The 27,074-nt window shown below is 59.3% G+C and overlaps 1 protein-coding gene across 1 annotated transcript; it reads left to right on the top strand.

The window, feature by feature from the left end:
* The first annotated feature begins 8,916 nt into the window (after positions 1 to 8,916).
* LOXL1 (lysyl oxidase like 1) lies at positions 8,917 to 20,642 on the top strand. The gene is made up of 7 exons (XM_063346968.1): positions 8,917 to 10,048; positions 16,650 to 16,758; positions 18,928 to 19,065; positions 19,395 to 19,551; positions 19,642 to 19,737; positions 19,935 to 20,050; positions 20,429 to 20,642. Exons 1-7 carry the CDS (start codon positions 8,995 to 8,997, stop codon positions 20,433 to 20,435), a joined length of 1,677 nt encoding a protein of 558 aa, XP_063203038.1. The 5' UTR covers positions 8,917 to 8,994; the 3' UTR covers positions 20,436 to 20,642.
* The last annotated feature ends 6,432 nt before the right edge of the window (positions 20,643 to 27,074 follow it).

Here is a 27,074-nt window from a genome sequence, read left to right as displayed (position 1 = left end):
TCCCTTGGGGTGAGCAGGGGCTGGGGGGTCTGAGACACGTCCCCCTCCCAGTTCCCAACTGGGCTGGGGCTGGGACAGCTGGGGCCGAGAGACAGCTTTGCCCTGTCTCTACCCTGCTCAGGATACAGCCCTGGCTCCTGCTGCCCGTTTGCAGCAGCCCAGGGCTGGGATGAAGCCGTGAGGAAGCATCTGGTCCAGCTCGCAGTGAGCATCGCGTCCTCCTCGGGGTCCCACCGGAGGGATCAGGCATGGAGGGGGAGGGGCTGCAGTACCCTAACGAGGGTCTGCTCATTAAACCAGCTCCTTTAACCAGGGTTACTGCTGAGAACGAGATGCTCGGAGTCCTCAAGTTGGTGACTTGCTTCTAACGGCTGCTGCGCCCACGGAGGGGCTGGGGTTGCCTGGGGAGCATCAGTGGGGGGGGGTGTCTGCACCCCTCCGCGACCCGACCAGCATCACCTCCCCAGAGCAACACGGCAAAATTCAGATGCTTTATTTGGGTTATAGACACATCCTATAAATAACCCACTCCAGAGAAGTCTGCTGCAAACAACCCGCTTTAAAAAACATGTTATTATCCACTCTGCTTCCCTAATTAATTCCATCTCCTGCCATCCATGAACGAAGCCCACAGGGCACTCGGCGTGTGTGATGGGCTGGGACCCCCCGGGGGGCGCTGGGACCCCTGGGCGGGGGTGGGTGAGCCCCCCAGGAGGTTGCTGAGACCCACGGGGGGATGCTGAGACCACCTGCCGACTCTGCAGGGATGGGTGAGACAGCAGTGGGCGGTTTTTAGGCTGCCGAGGCTGCCATCTGCCGATGCTGGGACAGCTGAGCCACCTCGGGTCACCCCTTCCGGGCAGGGAAACCCTTGATGCTTGCATTGATTTAAAAAAAAATATGAATTTGCCCCAGGCATTAGTGGGTTTGTGTTATTTTAGGGTGTTATTTGGTGGTTGGGGGTAACGGGTAGAGCCCAGGAGGGCTGGCGTTCGGGTTGTTCCGTCCCTGGGTGCTGCCACGTTGGATGCAATTGATAATTGCGGTGCCTTGGTGGAGGGGAATGGGTGGGAGGCGGGGGAAATCATAGAATCACAGAACGGTTTGGGTTGGAAGGGACATCAAAGATCATCCAGTGCCACCCCCCTGCCCTGGGCAGGGACACCTCCCACCAGACCAGGTTGCTCCAAGCCCCATCCAACCTGGCCTTGAACCCCCTCCACAGCTTCTCTGGGCAACCTGGGCCAGGGGCTCACCACCCTCACTGCAAAGAATTTCTTCTTAATATCTCATCTAAATCTCCCCTCTTCCAGTTTAAAATGGTTCCCTCTTGTCCCATAGCGCCCCTCCCTGCTCCAGAGTCCCTCCCCAGCTTTCCTGGAGCCCCTTCAGGGACTGGAAGGGGCTGGAAGGTCTCCCCGGAGCCTTCCCTTCCCTGAACCCCCCCAGCTCTCTCCTCACAGCAGAGGGGCTCCAGCCCTCCCAGCATCTCCGGGGTCTCCTCTGGCCCCGCTCCAACAGCTCCGTGTCCTTCTGCTGTTGGTGCCCCAGAGCTGGAGGCAGCACTGCAGGGGGGTCTCCCCCGAGCAGAGCAGAGGGGCAGAATCCCCCCCACCCTGCTCTGCTGCCCACGCTGCTGGGGATGCAGCCCGGGGTGCGGGGGGCTTTCTGGGCTGTGAGCACACATTGCCAGGGTTTGGCAATGGGGTGGTTTGTTTTTACCTGGTGGAAATCAACAGAGGGGTGTTGTGGAGGTAGAAAACCCCACCTGGGGCTCCGCTGGGGTTCCCCTGGGCTCCTAGGGCTGTCTTTGGGGTGCTTCCCCTCCACGGCTGGGTGCAGGCAGCCCGGCCAGACCCAGTGGTGCACCCATAGCTGCGTCGGTGCCTCTAGGTGGGAAGGTGCTGGAGAAAAACTCTCCCCTGACTTCCTAATGGAAGCTTTAATGCCTTTTTTTTTTTTCAGCAGCAGAGGGATGGTGCTGAGCCTCTGCCCACCTTGTGTAGGGCACATCTCTCCCTGGGGCTGCTGGTGAAGATGTCCTCTGCCTATGAATCCAACCGTGGAAGCATAGGAAGGCTGGAAGGTGAGGAGTCCGGAGCTGCTGAGAGCGACATCCCTTGTGATGTCCACCCCACCTTCCCTGTCTGGGCTAAGCGTTGTCCCCCAGCAAGGGCTGGCTTGCACTTGGGGACCATGATGGTGGCCAGGCTCAGGAGATCAGAGGACAATGCCCTTTGGGAAGGCTTGCGTAGGCGAGAAGCTTCATGGGCTTTACTCTCACCTCGAGGAACATGACGGATTTTCCCATCTTAGCTGAGAGCCAGGTTGGGTTGCAAAGCACTAAAGCAATCCAAAGAGGCTGGTGACCCGAGGCAGGAGTTTGGGGGAGATAAGGGAGGGAACATTCCTTATGCAGAACCGCTGAGATTAGGGTGACAACAACTTTATTCAACTTACAAGAGCTAAGAGAAACCTCCAGGGGAACGCAGGCACTCCTGCACGTGTGCTGGGAGCAGACAGACACGGAGCTTAAAAGGATGCTTCTCCTGGTCACCTCTAATGTCCCTGATGGCTGGTCCTACATCGAAGGCTAATTTGAGCTACCAAGGCAGGTCTCAGAGGCTGTATTTCATAGAATCATAGAATGGTTCAGGTTGGAAGGGACCTTAAAGCTCACCTAGTTCCAAGCCCCCTGCCCTGGGCAGGGACACCTCCCACCAGACCAGGTTGCTCCAAGCCCCATCCAACCTGGCCTTGAACCCCTCCAGGGATGGGGCAGCCACAGCTTCCCTGGGCAACCCGTCCCAGTGCCTCGCCACCCTCATAGTAAAGAATTTCTTCCTAATATCCAATCTAAATCTCCCCTCTTTCAGTTTGAAGCCATTACCCTGCGTCCTATTGTTACGCTCCCCGATCAAGAGTCCCTCCCCATCCTTCCTGTAGGCCCCCTTTAGGAACTGGAAGACAACTATAAGGTCTCCTCGGAGCCTTCTCTTCTCCAGGATGGTGCTCTCCTCCTCTGCCGGCTTTGGCTAAAACCCTGCTGCTCTGGATGGGATGCTCGGCATGGGCTGGGACCAAGAGTCAGGAATTTGGGTGAAGCCGTGGGTCCTGCCAGCATCATCTGCCTGTGGATGTCCCTGGGGGCTGGGTGCCGAGGGGCAGCGTCTCCTGGGGACACTGGGGTTCTCATCCTTTGGGAAAAGAAACGCCCTGGCTCCACATCCCAAGCTGTGCCTGGCTATAAAAAACCCGGAGGTGACGTTATTGAGGAGCTTTGCTGACGTCGCTGATGCGGCCAGCACGCAAACAGGGATGCGAATCAGAAGCCAGTTAATTATAAGCTCCGTTAAGAACACGGGGAGGGGGGGAAAGAAAATCACCTTTAATTGCTAAATGTGATAGGGGAACGTCAGCGTAGAAAGTAAGGAGAGCTGCGAGGGTTCAGAAATACTGGGAAGCCAGGAAGCGAGCGAGGGGAGCACGTGTTTGGAGAAGGACCCCCATCCCTTGCAGACCCTTCCCAGCCATCTCTGGGTCAAGCGTGGGGTGGGGAAGGAGCTGATGTCAGAGCTGGGACCTCCCCGCTCCGTCCCATAGATTTCTCCACGTATTTGCTCTTGAATTTTCCATTATTTGTGGTGTTGCGCAGGTTGGGGAGAAAGGAGGAGGAGGAGCCACCTCACCCCAAACCTGATTTTTAGTTTTGTTACCCCAGATCATATTTATTTTTCCCCCCTCTTTTCTTGCCTTCCTGCCTCAAGACCGGTGCTAGGATGGAAAGAACTTGCACAACCCTCGTTTGGCTTCAGAGATCCTTCCCACGGGATGACAAATTCACAGAGGAAAAAGACTTTTAGGGACAAAATGATCGGAAAAAGTCCCTCTGCCACTAACTTCTGGAGGATATCTAGCATCCCTTCACTCTCTCCCTTCTCCTATTCCTGCCCTGGGAAACCAGGAATGTAAAGCTTGGGCGGGGGGTGGGTATTTTTGTGGGGCAGCAGGCTTTGGTGGGTTTCGGTGGCTGGGATGACAAATCCGCCTTTCCCTGGCTTAGAAATTACCCCGCGCTTCGAATCGAGAAGCGGATGGTTGAACAGGGGATTCCGAAGGCGTCAATTTGTACCTGCTGAACGCCCCCGCCCCGCTGCCGTCGGCAGCTGGCAGAGAAGTAGTTCAGGGCTTGTTTACACCCAGCCGGTGAGTATTTCAACGGAGACACGGAGATAAAAGTAATAAAGTGTCTTCCATTTAGGTTAAATGAAGTTTTCAAACACATTCCCCTGCTGGAAGCACTTACCGGCTCCGGCTGGACAGTTGGGATGAGTTAGGTGGAGGAGGATGCTCAGCAGGTTTCCTTGACCTCCAGCTCCTCCACCTGCTGGATGCCAAAAACGCCAGGTGAGATTTGCTCAGGGATCAGTGGGAACCTTCCCCGCGCCAGCCAGGGGAAAGTCCCCTGTGCCCCAGTTTCCCTTCCCAGCAGCCCAGCCAGGAGGGAGGTAAATGCGGGGCCAACCCCCACCCCCAGGCACAGGTGGGACGGGACCGAGCAGGGGGACACCCCATCTCCCCTGCACTCTGTTCCAAAGGACAGCGGAGACCTGGCACACTCATAGCACCTAAGCAGGGTCTCTCAGCTGCAGCTTTCCCAACGATCAGACGGAGGCAGAGGACGTTCATTTTGATTATTTCCTTTAAATCTTGATTATTTTTTTTTTGTTGTTTATTTCTTCGCTGTGTTTTTGGTTTTTTTTTTGTCTGGGGGGAGCAGAGCCGTTGGATCACGAGGGAAAGAGGTGATTCCTCTTGCAGTGGCGGGGCGAGCAGGTTTCCTTGCCAGGTGAGGCCGCAGCTTCTCTATGCTTAGCTGATTTTGGGGGGAGAATTAACGGCAAGAGACTGGCTCCGGCAGGGAAATGTGGCTGTCCTTGTCCTCTGTCACCTGGTTGACTGGAAGGCCTTGGTCCCATCCACTCCTCCCCGCAGCACAGCAGTTGAGGCGATGGGGGATGCTGACCTCGCTCCTGGGGCTCAGTATGGTGGGAACTCGAGAAAAGGCGGGGGGGGGGGCGGATTTCTGCCATAAACTATTCAAAATTGCTTGTGGGAAAAGCCTGCCCGTTCCCCAAAACAGCCCGTTTTGGGGCAGGAAAGCGGAGATTCAAGTTCAGTTCAATTCCCCCTTTCCTCCCCCATGTTTTCCCTCAGCTGGCTGACTTAAAAAAATCAAGTCGATCCCGGTAGATCCGTGTTAAAAATGATTGGAAAGGAGGTAGGAAAATCCTGGGAGCGCATTTTTGGGTGAGTTCATTGTGGATGGAGACAGAGGAGCCTTCATGCCACCGTGCCCCATGGTGACCATGTGTCCCCGTTGGTTCAGTAGGGTGACACCCAATTACTCACATGGCTGGTTATCCCAAAATGCCTAAAAGTGACAATAATAGAAAACCAGTTTTTAGGTGATTAAGTTGCTAAAATAAACCAAATTCACTGTACTGGTAATTATTTCTGCAAAGGGAAAGCAGAATGGCCAGGTTGAGGGGTTAACCCCAACTTGAAATTTGGGGGTTGAGCCCAAATGGAGGCACCGAATCCGGGGGACCTGCCCCTGGCCAGCGCTGCCTCAGTTTCCCCAGCTTCCCCTCACCCACTTTTTAGGGAGCCGCCCCACGACGTCCCCAGCTCCGGTGCTCGGAACGGGCACCCACATCCACCCCCCCCTTCTAAAAACAGGGGGTAAGAAAATGGGGGGGGGGGGGGGGGTCCAGCCCCTCTGCCCCCTTGTCCCACCCCACCTGGGGAAGGGATTTCTGTGGGGCTGGGGTGGGAGAAGCCACGCAGGGGTGGCTGTCCCCGCCGCTGTCACTCCAGGTGCGGTGGCACCGCAAGCGTGGGCTGCTGGCACCATCTAGTGGGGGTGGGACCCCCCCTACTGCGAGACATGCCCCCTCCCCCCCCCCCCCCCTCCGTGTCACATCTTGGCGGCCCAGGGTCCCGCTTTGGGACAGATGCCACCCCCTTCCTGCATCCTCCCTGGGGATGCTGAACCCGCCTGGGGACCGTGGGCATGTGGGGTGGGACCCTGCGCGTCCTTAACCAACACCCCCCCCCCCGCCGTTAAGGGTTATGGGGCCGGTAGCCTGTCCCCTCGGCCACCACATCCTGGTGACATCTCATGGCCTGGGGAGCGGCACGGGGTGTGGAGCCACCTGGGAACCCCCCCACCCTTGAACCAAACCTAGAGGGAGCTCCCCCCCCGCCCCCCCCATCATCATCCCTCCACCCCACAGCGGGGTGGGGGAAACCCCGTCCCTATTGTGTGTGGGCGTCCCCACGTCACGCCAAGCCCTGTGTCGTGTGTCCCCCCCCCCCCCCCCCAAAAAAAAAATCGTGGCCGGGCGCGGGGCTTGAGGGGGGGCATGCGGAGGGGAGAGACCCACAGCCAGCCCCCCCCTCCGGTGTCCCCGTCCCCACTGCGGACGGGCGGCCGTGGGGCCGTGGGGGGAGGCGGTTAGGCCAGGCTTTCCTTCCCGGCCAACGCCGTGCTGCCTATTACATCAACTCTGGTATTTCCAGTCCCTGCGGGGAGAAGGGAGGAGCGCGGGCGGGAGCAAGGAAAAGCCAAGAAATATTGGGGGATGCAAGGATTTTTTTGGGGGGGGCGTGTGTCCCACAGAGGGGATTCAGGCCCTCCGGGAAGGTGCGGTGTCGGGATCCCCGCCGTGGTCAGGCTGGCTTTGGGCCCTGGCCTCCATCCTGGCTCCATCCCCCACCCCCCCACACCCGGCTTCGGGGCTGGGAAGGAAAGCGGCAGGAGTTGGGGGGGGGGGGGGGGCGGGAAGGGGAAAAAGGAAAAATCTACACGTGGAAAACACACGTCCCTACGGCCGGGACTTAAAGCAACAGGAAAGCGTTGAGGCAGCACAAAGGCAGCTCCAGGGAAAGGGGGGTGGCAGGGATTTGGGGGGAGGTGGGGGGGGGTGAGGGGGCGGCACTCCGCCTTTTGGGGTGCTGCCTCAGTTTCCCCAGGGTGGAAGAGGGAGGGAAGGATGCTGCAATTCTTTTTCACAGACTCATTTCTGCCCCGAATTATCCCCCTGGGGATGCCAGGCTGGGGTCGTGGGGCTGTAAAAAGGCTGAGGGGGTAGGGGGGGGTTCAGGGTGTCCCCAGGGAGGACGAGGTGACAAGGCCCAGATGCTCTGTTTGCACAGGTGATGCGGGGAGGAGCGAGCTGGGGCGATGGCTCCGGTGATGGATTTGGGGTTGGCAGGGGCCGGCTCCGGCTGGCAGCGGGATTGGGGACCCACCACAAATTCGCTCCTCAAATCTCCCCTTTTTGTTTAATACTTCCAGCCTTGAGTTAGGAACTGGTCTCCAGTTTTATTCCTCCCTGGAGCTTGTTAAAAACATTTTGTGCAGGGTCTGTCCTCATATGGGAAACAATATCAAGGGAAAGAAACCCACATTGTCACAGAGACATAAATTTGGGGGGGGAAAGCCCCATTTTTTGGCAGTTTCCTCTTTGAGACCTATGAAAAGCTTTTATGAGGGAGTGAAGGAGCTTGTCCAGGCCCTCACCCTGGTGTCAGGCCTCTGCATGGGGCAGTGACTGGTGTGAATTTGGGTCCCTTTGGGGGAAAAAGGGGTCCTTCCAGCAGTGGCGCGAGGCAGGATTGCAGCGTGTTGCCCCGCCAATGCTTTCCACAAGCCCAGCTCCTATTTTGAGGCCATCGTATAACACCAAAACCCGCAGAATTTGACCCAAATATTGAAGGCGTTCTTTGTGCCAGGGTTAAAAAAAAAAAAAGTAAAAAGCCAAAATTTCAGGGTTTTTAATCCTGAGTGGATGCACTGTGCGTGCAGCCAGCACCCTGCAGCCCGAGTCCTGACAGGCCGGATGCGTGCCGGAGGTGGTTCCTGGGATCAAAACCCGCAGAATTTGACCCAAATCTTGAAGGTGTGCGTTGTGCCGGGGTTAAAAAAAATCCGAAATTTCAGGGTTTTTTTTTATTCTGAGAGCACTCTGAAGCCCTTTCTCCCAGCTCCCGGTGGGCAGGATCTGTGCTGAGATGGTTCCTAGGACCAAAACCCACAGAATTCCCCCCAAATTTTGAAGGCGTCAATCATTTCAGTGTTAAAAACAAAGTGTAAAAAGCTGATTTTTTATATTTTTTTATTTTATTTTTATTTTATTTTGCATGCAGACAGCACCCTGCAGCCCTTCCTCCCTGTTCCCGGTGGGCAGGATCTGTGCTGGAGGCTGCTCCTGGGACCAAAACCCGCAGAATTCCCCCACATGTTGAAGGTGTGCATTGTGCCAGGGTTAAAAAGTGTAAAAAGGCAAAATTTCAGGTTCTTTTATCCCAAGCGGATGCACTGTGCATGCAGCCAGTACCCTGCAGCCCGAGTCCTGGCAGGCAGGATGCGTGCCGGAGGCCGTTCCTGGGACCCAAACCCGCAGAATTCGACCCAAAATATTGAAAGTGTGTGTTGTGCCAGGGTTATAAAAAAGTGTGAAAAAGCCGAAATTTCGGGTTCTTTTAGCCCGAGAGCACCCCGAAGCCCTTCCTCCCGGCTCCCGGTGGGCAGGCTGCGTGCCGGAGGCTGTTCCTGGGACCAAAACCCGCAGAATTCGACCCAAATTTCGAATGCTTGCGTTGCGCCAGGGTTATAAAAAAGTGTAAAAAAGCCGAAAATTCAGGGTTGGGTTTTTTTTTTTTGTTTCGTTTTGTTTTATCCCGAGCGGATGCATCGTGCGTGCAGCCAGCACCCTGCAAGCCCTTCCTCCCTGTTCCCGGTGGGCAGGATCCGTGCTGGAGGCGGCTCCTAGGACCCGGCAGCGCTGTTCCCCCCCAACCCCCCGTCCCCCCCTCCCCGGCTCCGCTTCCCTCCCCGCCGCCGCCGCCGCCGCCGCCGCCGCCGGGGGAGCGCGGCCGCTCCGCCCGCCCCGGGAGCCGCTCCGCCGGGGCTGGCGGCTTAGCGGGATGGAGCGGCGGGGAACCTGGGGGCTGTGGGCAGCGCTGGGCTGCGGGCTCTGCCTGCTGGCCGGCGGGCAGGAGCAGGCAGGCGGCGGGCAGCCCTGGAGGCAGCTGATCCAGTGGGAGAACAACGGCCGCGTTTACAGCTTGCTTAATACCGGCGCCGAGTACGTCCCGGCGGGGCAAGAGAGACCCGGAGGCAACCGGTTGTTGTTGGCGGGAGCGGTGACCGGAGGAACGGGCAGCGTCCGGCGACAGGCACCGGCCCTCCCGCCGCGGCCGGGTTCCGAGACGGTGCGGGGACAAACGCGGCATCCCTTCGGTTTCGGGCAGGTGCCCGAAAATTGGCGTGAAGGACCGGTGGGCGATAGTACGGCGTCGCAACGGGTACGGCCCGCCGGCCGCTCCCGCCAACCTTCCTCCTCCGTCTCATCCTCATCCTTCGCCTACGCCTCCGTCGGGCAGCCGGCGTACCCCCAGTTCCCTTTCGCCCCCCAATACGAGCCCTACGAGGCACCCCGGGCGTACGACGAGGCGTTCACCTATTACCGTAGCACCGGCACCGGCGGGGCAGCCGTGGCTTCGGCAGCAGCGGGCGCCAGCGTGGTGTACCCCTTCCAACCCCGGGCACGCTACGAGGACTACGGGGAGGAGCAGAACCCCTATAGAGCCCAGGGTTACTACCCGGCGGCCGAACGCCCCTACGTGCCTGCCGCCCCTCAACCGGTTGATGGGCTGGACCGCCGGTATTCCCATAGCTTGTATCACGATGCCGGGGGTTCACCAGAGCAAGGCGGCCTGGACTCCTACCCCAACCAGCAACCCGCCGGCCACGGTATCGCATCAGCCGATAACCTTCAAGCTCCTGCCGGGACGGGGTATGGGGGCCAGTACCCACCCTATGAGCCGCAGCCACCTTTTCGGGCGCTGGAGCCTTACGGGGTTCCTCGCTCCGAGTCCTACCTGCCCGCCAGGAGCCCCGAAATGCCGCAAGCCGTCCCTGATAACCAAGCCCGGGTCAGCGTGGGCAGTGTCTACAGGCCCAGCCACAGCGGACGGGGTAAGTTTTGGGGGCACCTTGGGACGCGTGGCAGCTCCCTCGGGTGGGATGGTGCCCTGGGTGCTTCATCACCCAGTGAGAAGGCATCCCTGAGGGCAGAGCCCCTCTGGAGAACCAGTCGCTCTCCAAGGATGCTGCCCTGGTGATATGGGGACAAATGTCTGAGGGACTGGGGCTGCTGGAGACCCTACATGTTTTGGGAATGATTGAAGCAGTGAAAAACGGGGAGGGAAAGGGAAAGGGTGCGCAGGAGCAACTCCCAGCAGGGTCTGGGCTTGGGGTGGGCCCATGGCATGTCCCAGGTCATCCCACGCTCGTGGGGTGGGTCTGCACTGCATCCCTGTCGTCCCATGCTCATGAGGTGGGTCTGTACTGCATCCCAGGTCATCCCACGCTTGTGGGGTGGATCTGTGCCATGTCCCAGGTCATTCCACGCTTGTGGCTTGGGTCTGTGCTGTGAGATGGGGGGGACACTGTGCCGGATGGGGGGTTACGTGCCATATCCCAGGTCATCTTGCACTCATGGCATGGGTCTGTGCCATGTCCCAGGTCATCCCATGCTTGTGAGGTGGGTCTGTGCTGTAGGATGGGGGCACACAGGCGTGGAGGGGTGTTACGCCCCATGTCCTAGGTCATCCCACATTGATGGGATGGGTCTGTGCCATGTCCCAGGCTGTCCTGCCTGTGTGGAATGGCTGGATGCCATGTCCCAGGCTGTCCTGCCTGTGCGGGATGGCTGGATGCCACATCCCAGGCCATCCTGCCTGCGTGGGGTGGCTCTGTGCCATGTCCCAGGTTGTTCTGCCTGTGCGGGGTGGCTGGATGCCACATCCCAGGCCATCCTGCATCCGTGAGGTGGCTGCGTGCTGTGGGTTGGGGACACACTGTGCTTCTGGGGTAGGACTGTGCTGTGTCCCGGGCCATCCTGGCCATGTGCCCTGTGCCAGGGCAGACTCAATTCACGGGGGGTGAGGGGGCGGGGGGGATCGGTGCTGCCTCACTTGGGCTGATCACCCCCATCGGGGCCGCAGCAGGGGACCAAGGTCACAGCGGAGATGCCATCACTTCACGTCCTACTGACCCCAATCCTGATGAAATCCTGTGGCTTTTGGCTGAGGCTGGCCCAGAGTGTTTTTTGCTCCGTGGTGAAATTGGAAGCAAGGCTGGAGGGCGTGAGGAGGAGCAGCAGCCTGGGGGATGGTGTTCCCTGCCTGTCCCTTGGGAAACCCATCTCAGCTGGAGCCTCTGACCCATCTGACCCCAGAACCCATCCAGCCCCATCCCTGGTTTTCTGAGAAAAGCCCGTCCCAGAGGGTTTGTACTGGGGGAAGTGGTCATCCCAGCCCTGCCCCGTTGCGTGCAAGCGAGTAAACACAGTGAGAGCAGCCGGGCCGGGTCAGCCCGTGGTCCAGCCGGCCCCGCTGACGATGTGTGGGAAAGAGCCTGGGGACAGGGTTTGTTGCGGAGAGGATCTTCCTCCGGATCTCTGCCCGCCTCGCCGGGAGCAGCCACTCCTGCCGTGCGAGGGATGGGAGGGGTGAGGGATGCAGGGATAAGAGATGCAGGGGCAAGGGATTTAGGGATGAGGGGTGCAGGGATGAGGGATGGAAGGGCAAGGGATGGAGGGATGAAGGGTGTAGGGATGAGGGACGGAGGGATGAGGGATGCAGGGATGAGAGATGCAGGGGCAAGGGATTTAGGGATGAAGGGTGCAGGGATGAGGGATGGAGGGGCAAGGGATGGAGGGATGAGGGATGCAGGGATGAGGGATGGAGGGGCAAAGGATGCAGGGATGAAGGATGCTGGTGGTCCCGTGTCTCTGGGGAGGGACGCCTGGGGACGGCTGCCCTGCAGATGACCCAAGGAGGCAGAGGGAAATGGGAAGATGCCTGCCAAGATTATCTCCTCCCTGTTGGCAAAGGCTGTGTCCTTCAAGGATCCCTGGAAGCTGGGCCAGGAGGTGGTGGTCCCGCAGTGCTGTGGCTCTGATGGAGGGAACGGGATATTCATTGGGGGGTTGACAATCCCCGTTGGCCAACAAGCCCATCAGTGAGACACCCACCTCCTGGTGCAGGAGCCCCCAGCCTCTTTCTTCACATTTTTCCTTAATAAATCTAAAGAAGGGAATACAGATCGTCTGACCAGACCCAGCTCTCTGGGGTCACCACACTGCCTGGCTTTTCCTCTGGGTCACCTCCTGCTCTCTTCAGCCAAGCTTTGTTTGGGCAAAGCTGTCACCTCTTTGGCGGTCACCAAAAAAAAAAACCCCAAGCCTGTCACCTGCAGGGCCACCCTCCAGGCAGGTTTCTTAATTGATCAAAACATTTTATAAAGCCGAATCAGATGTTAATTATGCGGCTAAGCTCTTTAAGAGCCTCCTAATCCCACCCGGCTCCGCCAGGAATGTGAGGCATTCCTGGCCCCTCGCTGGGGCACCTGGGGGGTTAATTAAGCAATTAGATCCCACTGTCTTTTACGAGGGGGTTTAGTGGGGCTTGCGTGAGCATCGTGGGTTGTCCACCTCCCTCCATCCAAACCAGATGATGTAGATACTTTGGAAGATGAGAGTTGAAATAGCTTCCAGCCCTAAATCTATAGGGGCCCAGGCCATTGGAGAGGAACATCATGTGTGGCTTGGTCAGGAGAGGGGGATAAATGCAGGAGACCAGGCTTTGGCAAGGACATGGGGAGGAGACACCAAAAGTCTTCAGATCTCCTGCTCGTAACCACTGCAGAGGGCTCAAGTGTCACCCAAGTCTTGCCCAGGGGCCAAATCATCTCGTGCAAAGGAGGCCTTGGCTGGTGAAAGCCAAGCCCACGTGGCATCTAAGCCCACCCCTCCTCACGGGGTTTAACCAAGGTACAGGTTCTTACCAGTGCTCCCCACTCTTGGCCGATCCCCAGGAGGCATCTCCAGGGTTTTCCTCACCCTGACCTCTCCCCAGACCCCTCCCCTCAGTTTTCCTCCATCTCCAGCGGGATTTTTCACCTTGCCCTTGTGAGAACGGGTTGTCCGGGGTTGGTTTTTGAATGGGAATGGGTTTTGGAAATCCCATGGGGTGATGAGGGTGTTGATACCCACTAAGCTTGAGTTATGGTGGCTGTGGTGACAGCTGAGGATGCTGTCACCCATGGATGGGGCACCTGGGCCAGGAGATGACAATCTTGTTGGGAAAGTCTTCCTTTTGCGGGCTCAGGGGTGGGTTTGGGTTGATGTTGTTGCTATCTTCAGGTATTTAACAACCAACTGGGGATCCCGAGAAGATTCAGTGGGGCTCGCCTGGGCTGGGCTGGGCTGGGCTGGGCTGGGCTGGGATGGGAGGGTGCACCAGGAGGTGCTGGAGGAGGGATGCTGCAGGGATGGGATGAGATGGGACGGGATGGAGGGGTGCACCAGGAGGTGCTGGAGGAGGGACGCTGCAGGGGTGGGATGGGATGGGATGGGATGGGATGGGATGGGATGGGATGGGATGGGATGGGATGGGATGGGATGGGATGGGATGGAGGGGTACACCAGGAGGTGCTGGAGGAGGGATGCTGCAGAGATGGGATGGGATGGGATGGGATGGGATGGGATGGGATGAAGGGGTGCACCAGGAGGTGCTGGAGGAGGGACGCTTCAGGGATGGGATGGGGGGATGGAGGGGTCTGTCTCAGTCGCTTGGGGTTGTCCCCACATCCCCATCCCCGCTGCTCACAGCCACCCTCTTCGGTGGTCCCTGCAGGACTGGGCACAGGGAGGCAAAGCAGCCGCCCCCTCAGAAAACTGCTGGAGCCGGGATTTTTCAGCTAAGTCCTGCACACCTGCACAAACAGCGCGGCAGGGAGCGGGCCTGCCTTTTTTTATTATTCTAATTTTCACGGTGAATAAGAAGGAAATCTTCTCTGGCAGCTCCCCGGGGCAGGCCAAGGGGCGGAGGAGGAAAAACAAACATTTTCTTGCTGTGTGTGTCCCTTTTTGGAGGCGATAGAGGGGCAGGGGGGGGACGGGACGGGATGTGGACTGCCAGGCCCCTTGACTCGCAGGAGGTGGAAAAGTGCTGGCTCAGCAAAAAAAAAGAGAAAGGAAAAAAAAAAAAAAAGAAAAAAGAAAAAAAAAGCAGGATTTGGCTAGCCCCGGATGGGGACAGTTCGGTGCCCTGCTGTGATAAGGGGACATTTGGAGCCGGATCCTGCCATCCCATTAACCCCAGCGGTGCTGGCGCTCGGTTGCGGTTTGACCCTTCTCTGCTGGGCCGGAGCCGAAAAACCAAGCGCGAGACCCTACAATAACAAAGGGGACCGTCCAGGGTGAGCCTCATCGTGGGGGGAAAATAAAACTCCCCGTTGGTTAAAGGAGTCGGGTTTCTCTCCGGAGCTTCCAAGAATTTATTATAAACAACAGCGGGGAGGAAAAGCTGTTTTCTAAATGATGACAAATGTTCCTCGCGCAAGCGGGACGGGGCCCAGGGGTCCCTCTCCGTCGGTATTTTTATTATTAATTTTTTTAAGGGGGGGGGGGGCGGCGGGGAAGTCCTTCCAAGCTCTCCTGATTTTCCCCCTGGCGTGTGCGGCCCCCCCCTCCCGCCTTCCCCCGGGTATTACATCAGCAGCGATGACCAAGCAAGCGGGGCAGGAAACGAACTCCAATGGAGTGACGTGATCCCTCGAGGGAAGGCAGGCCAAGAAACAAGAAGGCATTGTTCTATTTGCCCGCGGAAAAAAAAAAAGGGGGGGGGAGGAGAAAAAAAAAAAATAAATCCGCCAATCAAAACCCCAAAGGAAACGTGCTGGAAACTGTCGGGGTGCAAAGGGAGGAGCTGGCGGCGCCGCCGTGGGGAGGGTCTCGCTGGCTGCCCCTGCGAAAGGATGGGGCTGGAGCCTCCCGGTCCCTCGAAAGGGGATGGGGATGGGGACAGGGACGGGGATGGGGATGGGGATGAAAGTGGGGATGGGGACAGGGACGGGGATGTAGATGGGGATGAAGGTGGGGCTGGGGCTGGGGGTGGGGATGAGGATGAGGATGAGGATGGGGATGAGGATGAGGGGTGAGAATGAGGGGTGAGGGTGAGGATGATGATGGGGATGGGAATGAGGATGAGAATGGGGATGAGGATGGGGATGGGGATGTGGATGAGGATGGGGATGGGGATGGGGATAAGGATGAGGATGGGGATGAGGGGTGAGGATGAAGATGATGATGGGAATAAGGATGAGAATGGGGATGAGGATGAGGACAGGGATAAGGGTGGGGATGAGGACAGGGATGAGGACAGGGAGGGGGATGAGGATGGACATAAGGATGGGGATGAAGGTAGGAATGAACATGGGGATGGGGATGGGGAGGGGAATGGGGACAAGGATCGGGACAGCGTTGCAGATGAAGATGGGATGGGGATGAGGAAGGTGATGGGGATGGGAATGAGGACGAGGATGGGGATGAGGATGAGGACAGGGATAAGGATGGGGATGAGGACAGGGACAGGGATGGGGATGAGAAGAGGGAAGGCGATGGGGACAGGGGTGAGGATGAGGACAGGGATGGGGATGAGGATGGACATAAGGATGGGGATGAAGGTAGGAATGAACATGGGGATGGGGATGGGGAGGGCAATGGGGACAAGGATTGGGACAGCGTTGCAGATGAAGACAGGATGGGGATAAGGATGATGATGGGGATGGGGACAAGTGTGGGGATGAGGATGGGAATGAGGATGGGAATAAGTATGGGGACGAGGATGAGGATGGGGATGACGATGGGGACGGGCTGATGAGCTCACAGGAAGGAGAGACGCTAAGCAGAGGTTGTTGCAGAGCAGGGTTTGGCTTTGCAGAGGGCTGTGAAAAGGGAAACTGAGGCACGGAGCACCTGGGGAGCGTCCCCCCCTCCATCCTGATCCTTCTTGAGGGGCAGAAGTAAGGATGCTTTCCAGGGTGGTGATCCTGGAGGAGCCTTTTGGAAAGGGAGGTGTGAAAGGGCGTTGCTTCGGGGCGGGGGGGGGAGCGGCGGCTCCAGCTGAGCTCCGTAATGCTGTTGGAAAGCGAGGCAGCCCCCACCCGTCCCTGAAGCTGTCTGTCTGTCTGTCCGTCCGTCTGTCGGTCCGTCTGCAGCTCGCTTCAGCTCAGCCCCAAGCATGGGGCAACGGCAGGAATTAAAGGGGAGAAGGGATAACGGCATGGGGGGCCTAGGGTTAGCAGAGCCCCCACTTCCACCCTGGTTTTGGGGTGAAAATCAGGAAACAGGGCAGGAGATAGGGACTCCCCTTTTGGGGGGTCGTGTTCCACGCCCCCTGCCCCATCCCTGCAGGGGGCGGGGAGCTGGGGGGCTCAAGGGGGACACCAATAACCCCTCAGAGGGCTGGGTGTAATTGCTTCCAGGAGGACGGGTTGAGTGATCCCGCTGTAGGAAAATGGAGGATTGGGATTTGCCAGCAGGAGCCCGGGGGGAGGAAGGGGAGGGGAAAGGGAGGATTTTTTCCGTCTGCAGCTTAAAATTAAAACAACGTGGTGGTCCCTGAAGCGAACCTTCCCCACGAGGTCGGGGCTGGCTGCGTCCTCAAGCCAAGCCCTGTCCCCAGGCCCTGTCCCCAAGCCCTGAGGGCTGTCCCCATCCTCCTGGCAGGTCTCCCCGACTTGGTGCCAGACCCCAACTATGTGCAAGCGTCCACCTACGTGCAGCGAGCTCACCTGTACTCGCTGCGCTGCGCCGCCGAGGAGAAGTGTCTGGCCAGGTAGGAGCAGCCGTGGGCTGTGGGCTCTGGGCTGTGTCCTGGGGAGAGGGGACAGGGGGACGCAGGGGGACAGAGGGGGGTCTTGGGGCGAGGGGAGATGGGGACGCTGGGGGAGAAGGGAACAGGGTGAGGGAATAGGGGGATATGGAGGAAGAGCGGGGGGTCCTGGGGCAAGGGGAGATGGGGACGTGGGGGGGAGAGAGGGGGTTCTTGGGGAGAGGGGACAGGGAGACATTGGGGGAGAGAAAGGGATCCTGGGGCGAGGGGACAGGGGGACTGGAGAGGGGAGAGAGGGGGGATCGGGGGCAAGGGGAGATGGTGGGGGGGTAAAAGGGGGGGGCCTGGGGAGATGATGAGTGGGCATGGAGGGGAGCATGGGCGGGGGGAGAATGGGGTGTGCTGGTGGGGAAGGAGGATGAGGGGAAAAGGAAGGGCAGAGTAAAGGGAAGAGGGATGGGAGAAGAGGAGAAGGATGAGAAGGATGGAGGAGGGAAGGGAAGGGATAAGGGAAGGAAGGGGAAGGGGAAAAGGAAGGGAAGGGAAGGGAAGGGAAGGGAAGGGAAGGGAAGGGAAAAGGGAAGGGAAAAGGGAAGGGAAGGGAAAAGGGAAGGGAAAAGGGAAGGGAAGGGAAGGGAAGGGAAGGGAAGGGAAGGGAAGGGAAGGGAAGGGAAGGGAAGGGAAGGGAAGGGAAGAGGGAAGGGAAGGGAAAAGGGAAGGGAAGGGAAAAGGGAAGGGAAAAGGGAAGGGAAAAGGGAAGGGAAGGGAAGGGAAGGGAAGGGAAGGGAAGGGAAGGGAAGGGAAGGGAAAAGGGAAGGGAAAAGGGAAGGGAAAAGGGAAGGGAAAAGGGAAGGGAAGGGAAGGGAAGGGAAGGGAAGGGAAGGGAAAAGGGAAGGGAAGGGAAGGGAAGGGAAGGGAAGGGAAGGGAAGGGAAGGGAAGGGAAGGGAAGGGAAGGGAAGGGAAGGGAAAAGGGAAGGGAAGGGAAGGGAAGGGAAGGGAAGGGAAGGGAAGGGAAGGGAAGGGAAGGGAAGGGAAAAGGGAAGGGAAGGGAAGGGAAGGGAAGGGAAGGGAAGGGAAGGGAAGGGAAGGGAAGGGAAGGGAAGGGAAGGGAAGGGAAGGGAAGGGAAGGGAAGGGAAGGGAAAAGGGAAGGGAAGGGAAAAGGGAAGGGAAGGGAAAAGGGAAGGGAAGGGAAAAGGGAAGGGAAGGGAAAAGGGAAGGGAAGGGAAGGGAAGGGAAGGGAAGGGAAGGGAAGGGAAGGGAAGGGAAGGGAAGGGAAGGGAAGGGAAGGGAAAAGGGAAGGGAAAAGGGAAGGGAAGGGAAAAGGGAAGGGAAAAGGGAAGGGAATGGAAGGGAAGGGAAGGGAAGGGAAGGGAAGGGAAGGGAAGGGAAGGGAAAAGGGAAGGGAAAAGGGAAGGGAAGGGAATGGAAGGGAAGGGAAAAGGGAAGGGAAGGGAAGGGAAGGGAAGGGAAGGGAAGGGAAGGGAAGGGAAGGGAAGGGAAGGGAAGGGAAGGGAAGGGAAAAGGGAAGGGAAAAGGGAAGGGAAAAGGGAAGGGAAGGGAAAAGGGAAGGGAAAAGGGAAGGGAAAAGGGAAGGGAAAAGGGAAGGGAAGGGAAAAGGGAAGGGAAAAGGGAAGGGAAAAGGGAAGGGAAGGGAAGGGAAGGGAAGGGAAGGGAAGGGAAGGGAAGGGAAGGGAAAAGGGAAGGGAAAAGGGAAGGGAAAAGGGAAGGGAAAAGGGAAGGGAAGGGAAGGGAAGGGAAGGGAAGGGAAGGGAAGGGAAGGGAAGGGAAGGGAAGGGAAGGGAAGGGAAGGGAAGGGAAGGGAAGGGAAGGGAAGGGAAGGGAAGGGAAAGGGAAGGGAAAGGGAAGGGAAAGGGAAGGGAAAGGGAAGGGAAAGGGAAGGGAAAGGGAAGGGAAGGGAAGGGAAAACGGCAAAGCAAAGAGCTAAGCAAAGCACCAAGGGAGGTGTCTGGTGGGCGCTGCAGGGCAGGGGACCTTCTCTCCCTCCTTCGTCTTTTTCCATCGTCTCCTTTTCTGCGGAGGAACCTCTCCCAGCAGAGGCACTCGCTGGGGATTTTCCTCCTGGGGGGGGCCAGGGCTGAGCCGAGGGGAGGCACGGGCCGAGGGCAGGGAAGGGGGGGACATTGACATTGACCCTCCCCGATGTCCCCAGCACTGCCTACACCCCCGAAACCACCGACTACGACGTGCGGGTGCTGCTGCGGTTTCCCCAGCGGGTGAAGAACCAGGGCACGGCCGACTTTCTGCCCAGCCGGCCCCGGCACAGCTGGGAGTGGCACAGCTGCCACCAGTGAGTGTCGTGTGTCGTCCCCCCACCTCCCCTCCATCACCCTTCCTTTTCATGGCGGTTTTAAGGCTTTTTTTAATGGTGCTTCTCCTCTTTGGGGGGGCTTTGCTTTGAGATCTTTGGGGGTGGGCGGGGGGTGTCACCTTGCTTCACACCTATGTCCCTAAAGCCACCAAGCAATAAATGTCCCCAAGGAGGGAGCAGGCAAGCTGGTGTGGACCCAGGGTTGATGGGGAGCCCCCCAAATACCACATCTGGGGAGGGGATGACGCCGTTTTGGGGGGGGTGATCACCATGACTGTGTGTGTCATCCCACCCCACCCTGTCCCCAGGCACTACCACAGCATGGACGAGTTCAGCCACTACGACCTGCTGGATGCCACCACGGGGAGGAAGGTGGCCGAGGGCCACAAGGCCAGCTTCTGCCTGGAGGACACCACCTGTGATTTCGGCAACCTGAAGCGTTACGCCTGCACGGCCCATACCCAGGTTGGCGGCGGGGGCGGGAGATGCTCAAAGGGCTCCTTGGGGTTCACCACCCACCCCAAGCGCACCCTGACCCCCCTTTTCTCCCTGCAGGGCTTGAGCCCGGGCTGCTACGACACCTACAACGCCGACATCGACTGCCAGTGGATCGATATCACAGACGTGCAGCCGGGGAATTACGTCTTAAAGGTGGCCAGGGTCCTCAGGAGAGATTTTTTAGGGGCAAACATCACCAATTTGGGGGCGGCTTGGGATCTTCTCAACCTTTGGGTTTAGGACCACGCACCTTTTTTTCAGTGTGATCCCATTAACAGCTTTAGGCACTGCTCGTCCCCCCACTTAGTAGTTTTTAAGGGTGTTTTTCCTTCCCTTTCCTCCATTTTTAGGTTCAAGTGAACCCCAAATACATCGTCCTGGAGTCGGACTTCACCAACAACGTGGTGAGGTGCAACATCCATTACACCGGGCGCTACGTGTCCACGACAAACTGCAAGATTTCCCAGTAAGGAGTTGTCCCTCTGTCCTTCCCTTGGCAAAACAAACAAACAAACAAACAAACAAAAAAAACAGAGATGGGGGTCAGACCTGAGCGGTTCAGTCCCTTTTCTCCTCCCTTTCATCTGGGTTTTCTGCCCGAGCATCCAAAAACCAGCTGGATTTAGCCAGTGGTGGGGCTGGGGGGTTGACGTCTCACTCCCTTTGGGGTGTTTATATTGAATTTCTCTGTTATTCTGGGGAAGAACAAAGCAGTTTCAAAAGAAACCCCCACACCACCACCCCCATCACACACACACCCCCCCGCACCCTCGGCCTTTGAAATAACATTTTTAAATGTCTTCTTAAGCGCATTCCCCAAATCTTTGTGGTTTTTGTCTTGCAGATCTTGATGGGAGCAGGGCCAGAGGGACGTCACCTGCCCCAGCCTCTGTCCCTCTCTTGACAAAGTGCCTGAGCTGGCTCCTCTGTCCCACCAGAGACCCCGGAGCCATCAGCAGCTCCTCAAGAAACATTAACCCCCCCCCAAAAAAAAAAACCAACCAAAACCACCCTCATTTCTTCACGTTAAAAGGAGGGGAAGCGAGAATGACTCTTTGAAATATGACTCTTTGAAATATTTTTTTATACTTAACTTTTCTTTTAACCTTTGTTTTGTTGTTTGGTTTTTTTTCCCCAATTTCCTAAAGGAAACCGATGCCGAGTTTTAGCTGGAATAAAGGCAGGGGCTGGTAAATGCTGTATAAATTGCTGTAAATCACATATTAGCAATATGTAGTTTTTAACCCCCTTTTTTTTTGGGGGGGGGGGTGGAGGGGTGAGGGTGGAGGGAGGGATTGGATCTCCGGTGATGCCGCCTCCATAGAGGAGGGGGGGAAGAAGCCAGCCCGTATTTGGGGGTGCTTGCCCCGGCAGGGATGCTGGACCCCCTTTTCTCAAGGTGGCTGCCATGCTGAGATGCTCTGGTTCTTTTTAAGACCAAAGGTGCTGCAAAACCCATCACCTTAACGGGGACCTTGATCCCTCCGTTTGGCTTTTAAAAATAGGAAGGGAACCTTGAGATGACTGGAAGTCTTGTATTATTATTATTATTATTATTATTATTAATATTATTGTTATTATTATTTTCACGAGCTTTAAAACCAGAAATCATTAAAACACGTTGCTTTTGAGGGTTCGGTGTTTAACTGAGGCCATGAAGGGCATCGTGCCACCGCCACCACCGAGGGATGTCCCAGGATGTCCCCAAGCCCAGAAGGAGATGGGGAGGTTGCCCGAGAGGTGACCTAAGGGAAAGCCGATGGCTTTTTCACTGAATGCCGGGGAGCAAAGGGCACAACACATGGGGGTGGCGGGGGGAAGGATGCACGCCCCCAGGACAAGCCCAAGTGCCCCAGGCTGGGGAGGGGGTGTGGGACACGGCCACCCCTTTGGGGACATCCTTTGTGCTGTGAGAGCCACGGCCCTGCCATCAGCTCCTGGCACCCCCTGCCAAGTCCTCTGCCATCCCCCCCCCACCCGCCATCTCCTGTCCCCACCCCTGTGCCCTCCCTTCTCCTGTCCCCCATTGCCAGCTCCTGTCCCCCCCACACCCCTGTCCCTCCCTTCTTCTGCACCCCCAAACCCTTTCTCCCTCTTCTCCTGTCCCCTCCTCCCATGTCCTGTCCCCCCCTTCTCCTGTCCCCCATTGCCAGCTCCTGTCCGCCCCCACCCCTGTCCCCCCCTTCTCCTGCCTCCCACTACCAGCTCCTTGTGTCCCCCCCAACTCCCCAGTTCCCCCTTCTCCTGTCACCCCCCACCCCTGTCCCCCCCTTCTCCTGCCTCCCATTGCCAGCTCCTGTGTGCCCCCCAACTCCCCTGTCCCTTTCTCCTGTCCCCCATTCCCAGCTCCTGTCCCCCCCACCCCCCAGATCCCCCTTCTCCTGTCCCCCCCACCCCTGTCCCCCCCTTCTCCTGTCCCCCATTCCCAGCTCCTGTCCCCCCCACACCCCTGTCCCCCCCTTCTCTTGTCCCCCATTGCCAGCTCCTGTGTCTCCCCCAACTCCCCTGTCCCCCCCTTCTCCTGTCCCCCATTCCCAGCTCCTGTCCCCCCCTTCTCCTGTTCCCGGTGCTGCCCCCGCTCCCTCCTGCCCGGTCCTTCCCCAGTTGGCTGCAGGCCGCTGCCGGGACAAGGAGGGGGCTCAGTGGCCCCGGTCCTGGCCTGGAGGACCTCGGCGGTGCCGGTGAGAGGAAGGGGGTGTCCTGGTAGCCCTGCCCCTCCCTCCCTCCCTCCCAGGCACACACCGGCCCATGGACACCCGGGCTCGTTTCAGCCCCAGCTCCCTGACACCGGGGAGGAGATTCTCCAGCTTGTTTCAGCTCCGGCTAGTTGCAGCAAGTTGGCTTTTTGTCCAGCTCCTGGCTCTCTCAGCTCTGCTGATGGACGGTCCAGCCCTGCAGCATTGCAGGGACAGCCGAGACGCCGGACACTCCACGACAGAGATGCTCCGGCTTCTTACAGCTCCTCTTGTTCCCCCTCTGGCTGACAGATGCTCTGGCTCGGCATCACCTCGGGTCCCAACTCCGCACTCTCCAGGTCAGGGATGCTCCAGCTGATGGATGAGCTCGCTTGCTCCTTCTCTTTCTGGTGTAAAGATCCGTTCTTCCCCAGCCGGGGTGGGAGCCAAGGCTGCTCAGCATGGCATTACCAAGGGGATTTATTGTTGTATTTTGTTTGTATTTATTTATTTATTTTCATTTCTTTATTTTAGCGGTGCCCCAGCCTGATGCCCGATACAGCACGTTTATGGATGTGAAACACAGTTGTGCAGACCGATGCAATCACCCACGTTAAGCGCTGGGCTCATCAGTCACTTGCTCACGTCACCGTGCCTGTCCCCTGCGGGTGGTGTCCATCCTCACCGCTCTCAACCCGGGTTATGCCGGGTTCTGGCTGTGGTTTTGTGCCCGGTGTCACGGAAAGGTAAATCTCCAGTGGTGTTAGTGGCGTGGGGTGTTCTCAGCCCCCAAGAGCTGCCTTGGGTTGGATTTGTAGGTCACATCGTCCCCGAGGGAAAAACTCCTGAGTCTCAGGCGGCGTTTGTTCTGCTGAGGGAGTTGTGTTGCAGGTACCAGCTTCCCTTTCACATGTGCTTGGAGTTGCATCTCCAACTGTAGGACACTCATTTTGGGGACAGCTGAGACACTGGACACTCCAGGACAGAGATGCTCCTGCTTCTTGCAGCTCCAGGTGATGGACGTCCCACCTCTACATCTCAACACCAGCTCCTGCACTCCAGCTCCTTACAGCTTGGCGTCATTTTGGTGGCAGCTGAGACACCGGACACTCCTGCTTCGCCCAGCTCCAGCCGAGGGACACTCACCTTGTTCCCTCTCCTGCTGACGGACACCCCGGCTCTGCATCACCTCCACTTGGCTCCTGCTGCTTCTTCCCTCTCCTGCTAATGGCCTCTCGGGCTCATTAAGCTCTGACTCAGAGGTGCTTTAGCTCACAAGACACTCCTGCTTGTTCCCGTGGCCATAAATCCATGCCCGCCATCACTCCAGGATCACTAGGAGCTGCCATCGCTGTCCCACTGTCACCTTGAGCGGCGCGTCCCAGCACTGAATGCAGTGTTGCCCACCCCAAGCCCATCTCAGACGTTGAGTCCAGCCTGCTCCATGCCGGCATCTCATCCTTGGGGACAAACGCGACCAGACCCCACCTCCGGGGAGGGTCGCACGGCCCCGCTCTCACCACCCACAGACCCCCGCCCCGAGCAGCGCTCGGGGGCTGGGAATGGCTCCTCGGCCCCCGGTTCCCTGTCCCAAAGGAGACCCAGCGCCCCCCGGCCCTGCTCGGCCCCGCCCCCCTCCCGGGGCTGGTTCGGGGGTGCCGAACCCGGCAGGAGCCGCGTCCGTCGGCCCCAGCCCAGCTCCGAGACCCGCCCCCCGGGGCCGGGCACCCCCCCGCAGCCCCGGGCGGGAGCGCTGGCAACGGGGGGACCCTCCGGCGGGGGGAACCGGCCTCGGGGAGGCGTTACTGCTTTAATAAAATAATAATATTTTTTATTATCTTTAGTTAAATTACTATTGCTTTTATTATTCTCGTTAATTATACCACTACATTACTATTCCAGGCCCTCAGCGCTGCCGCCGCTCCCGCGGGAGCCGGGACCGACCCCTCCCCGGCTCCCGCCCCGTTCGGGACACCACCCCCCCGGGCAGCGGCCGGTGCCTTCCGCGCCGCTGCGGGCCCCGGGCCCCGCTCGGCGCCGCACGAACCTCCGAGGGCCGCCGCTGCCCCGACACCGCCGGGAAGCAGCCGACGAGACGCGGCCCCTTCCCCCGGTAGCTCCAGCCCGGCCAGAGGCAGGGACCCGAGACCGCCGGCGCTTCCCGGCCCCGCTCCCAAAACCCCCCGACCCGCGGGGCGGCATCACCGGCAGCACCCTCCGGCCAGCGGCGGCCGGAACTCACCGCGCATGCGCCGTACAGGCCCCGCCCAGCCAATCCCGACCCGAGGCAGCGCACAGCCCTGCCAATCCTGGCCCACCCCTTCCCGCCCCGCCCATCTCCGCTCCCCCCAATCCTGGCCCGTCCCTTCAACCCGCCCCCCTCGGCCCTGCTCCACCCAATCCCGGTCCGCCCCTTCATCCCGACCCCGCCCCACCCGTTCCGCCCAATCCCGACCCGTCCCTTCATGCCGACCCCGCCCCCGTCATCTTTCCGCCCAATCCCGGACCGGCTCTTCATCCCGACCTCGCCCCACCCGTTCCGCCCAATCCCGTCCCTCTCCTTCAACCGGGACCCGCCCCCTGCCCCTGCTCCGCCCAATCACGGCCCGTCCCTTCAATCCGACACTGCCCTCCCCACTGCCCCGCCGATACCCCGATCCCGCCGCCGCTCCAGCAGACTCGAGGGGTCCCGGCCCCGCTGCCGCGGCTTCGGTAGGCGCTGTTGGACCCCGGGGATGGGGGGCGGGCGCTGCGCAGCGAGGCCGCTCCCGGCCCCCCCTCAGGGCCTCCAGAAGGGGCGGAGCGGAGAAGAGCGGGGCGGGGCCGGCTTGAAGGAGCGGGCCGTGATTGGCCGGGCCGTGCATTGCCTCGGGCCGGGATTGGCTGGGCTGGGCGGGGCCTGTACGGCGCATGCGCGGTGTGTTCCGGTGGCCGCTGGCCGGAGGGTGCTGCCGGTGATGCCGCCCCGCGGGCCGCGGGGTGCCGGGAGCGGGGCCGGGTAGCGCTGGCGGCCGCGTGTCTCTGCCTCTGGCCGGGCTGGAGCTACTGGGGGAAGGGGCCGCGTCTCGTCGGCTGCTCCCCGGCGGTGTCGGGGCAGCGGCGGCCCTCGGAGGTTCGTGCGGCGCCGAGCGGGGCCCGGGGCCCGCAGCGGCGCGGAAGGCACCGGCCGCTGCCCGGGGGGGTGGTGTCCCGAACGGGGCGGGAGCCGGGGAGGGGTCGGTCCCGGCTCCCGCGGGAGCGGCGGCAGCGCTGAGGGCCTGGAATAGTAATGTAGTGATATAATTAACGAGAATAATAAAAGCAATAGTAATTTAACTAAAGATAATACAAATATTATTATTTTATTAAAGCAGTAACGCCTCCCCGAGGCCGGTTCCCCCCGCCGGAGGGTCCCCCCGTTGCCAGCGCTCCCGCCCGGGGCTGCGGGGGGGTGCCCGGCCCCGGGGGGCGGGTCTCGGAGCTGGGCTGGGGCCGACGGACGCGGTTCCTGCCGGGTTCGGCACCCCCCAACCGGCAGCGGAGGGGTACGGGAAGATGCTGAGCTGGGGCTGAAACGATGGAGAGCTGGAGCCATAAAAAAGGCTGGAGGGCTGGGGCTGAAACACAGGCTGTGGGGCGGGAGGGGAAACGACGCAGAGCCAGAGCTGAAATAAATAATGTAGGGCTAGGTCTGAAATACATAGCGCGGGGCTAGAGCTGAAATAAAGACCCTGCGGCTGAAATAAAGACTCTGGAGGCAGGCTGAAATATACACTGTGCGTTCGGAGGTGAAATAAATACCCAGGGACAGGGGCGAGAATACCAACCGTGGGGCTGGAGCTGAAATAATGACTGTAGGGCTGAGGCTGGAGCTGAAATCTCACAGAGCTGGAGCTGAAATAAAAGATTTTAGGGCTGGAGCTAAAACAGTACAGAGCTGGAGCCCAAATAAAGGTTGTGGGGCTGAAATAAAGGTTGTGGGGCTAGAGGTAAAACAAACACAGCTGGGCTGAGATACAGATTGTGGGGTAGAGCTGGAGCTGAAATACAGCACACGCTGGGGCTGAAATAAAGACCCCGGGGCAGAGGCTGGGGCTGAAACAAGTAATCATGGAATCGTTTAGGCTGGAGAAGACCTTTAAGATCATGGAGACATTGATGCCTACGTGTCTTTTAAATACCCCCAGAGATGGTGACTCCACCACGTCCCCGGGCAGCCTGTTCCAATGCCGGGCAACCTTTTAAGTGAAGAAATATTTCCTAAAATACAGGAAATATATTTTTTTCCTAAAAATATCTCCCCCGGCGCAACTTGAGGCTGTTTTCCTCTCATCCTGTCGCTTGTTCGTAACGTAGGGCTGGAGCTGAAATAGAGATTCTGGGGCTGACGCGACCCAGAGCTGGAGCTGAAATCGATGGCGGAGGGAAAATACAGACCCTGGGGCCGGGGCTGACCCACCGGCGACGGGGCCGGGGCGAGGCGACGCCGGGCTGGAGCGTGCATCGGCGGGGCTCGGACGGCGGGAGCTGCGCTAGCCCGTGGGCGAGCCGGAGCTGTGCCCGGGGCGGGGGCCGTGGGACCAGCACCGCCGGTCTGGGGAGCCTCCCTCGGGTCGGGACCCCCCACTCGGGTCCCGGCTCCGTGCCCGGTAGGGGGGCAGGGGCAGGGCTACCGGGACCCTTCCGCTCACCGTCGCCGCCGAGATCCTCCAGGCCGGTTTCCCCCCGCTCCATCCCCCGGCCCCCTTCGCCGGGACCCTCCGCCGCAGGTACCGGGCCACCTCGGGGGCGGGGACGGAGTTGGGGGTGGTGGCCCCGAGGGGAGCGGGGACACTG

Source organism: Chroicocephalus ridibundus, chromosome 9 (assembly GCF_963924245.1).
Source record: "Chroicocephalus ridibundus chromosome 9, bChrRid1.1, whole genome shotgun sequence".
Classification (NCBI taxonomy): domain Eukaryota; kingdom Metazoa; phylum Chordata; class Aves; order Charadriiformes; family Laridae; genus Chroicocephalus; species Chroicocephalus ridibundus.
Note: the sequence above shows the minus strand (reverse complement) of the source record. Positions and strands in the feature narration are given on the sequence as shown.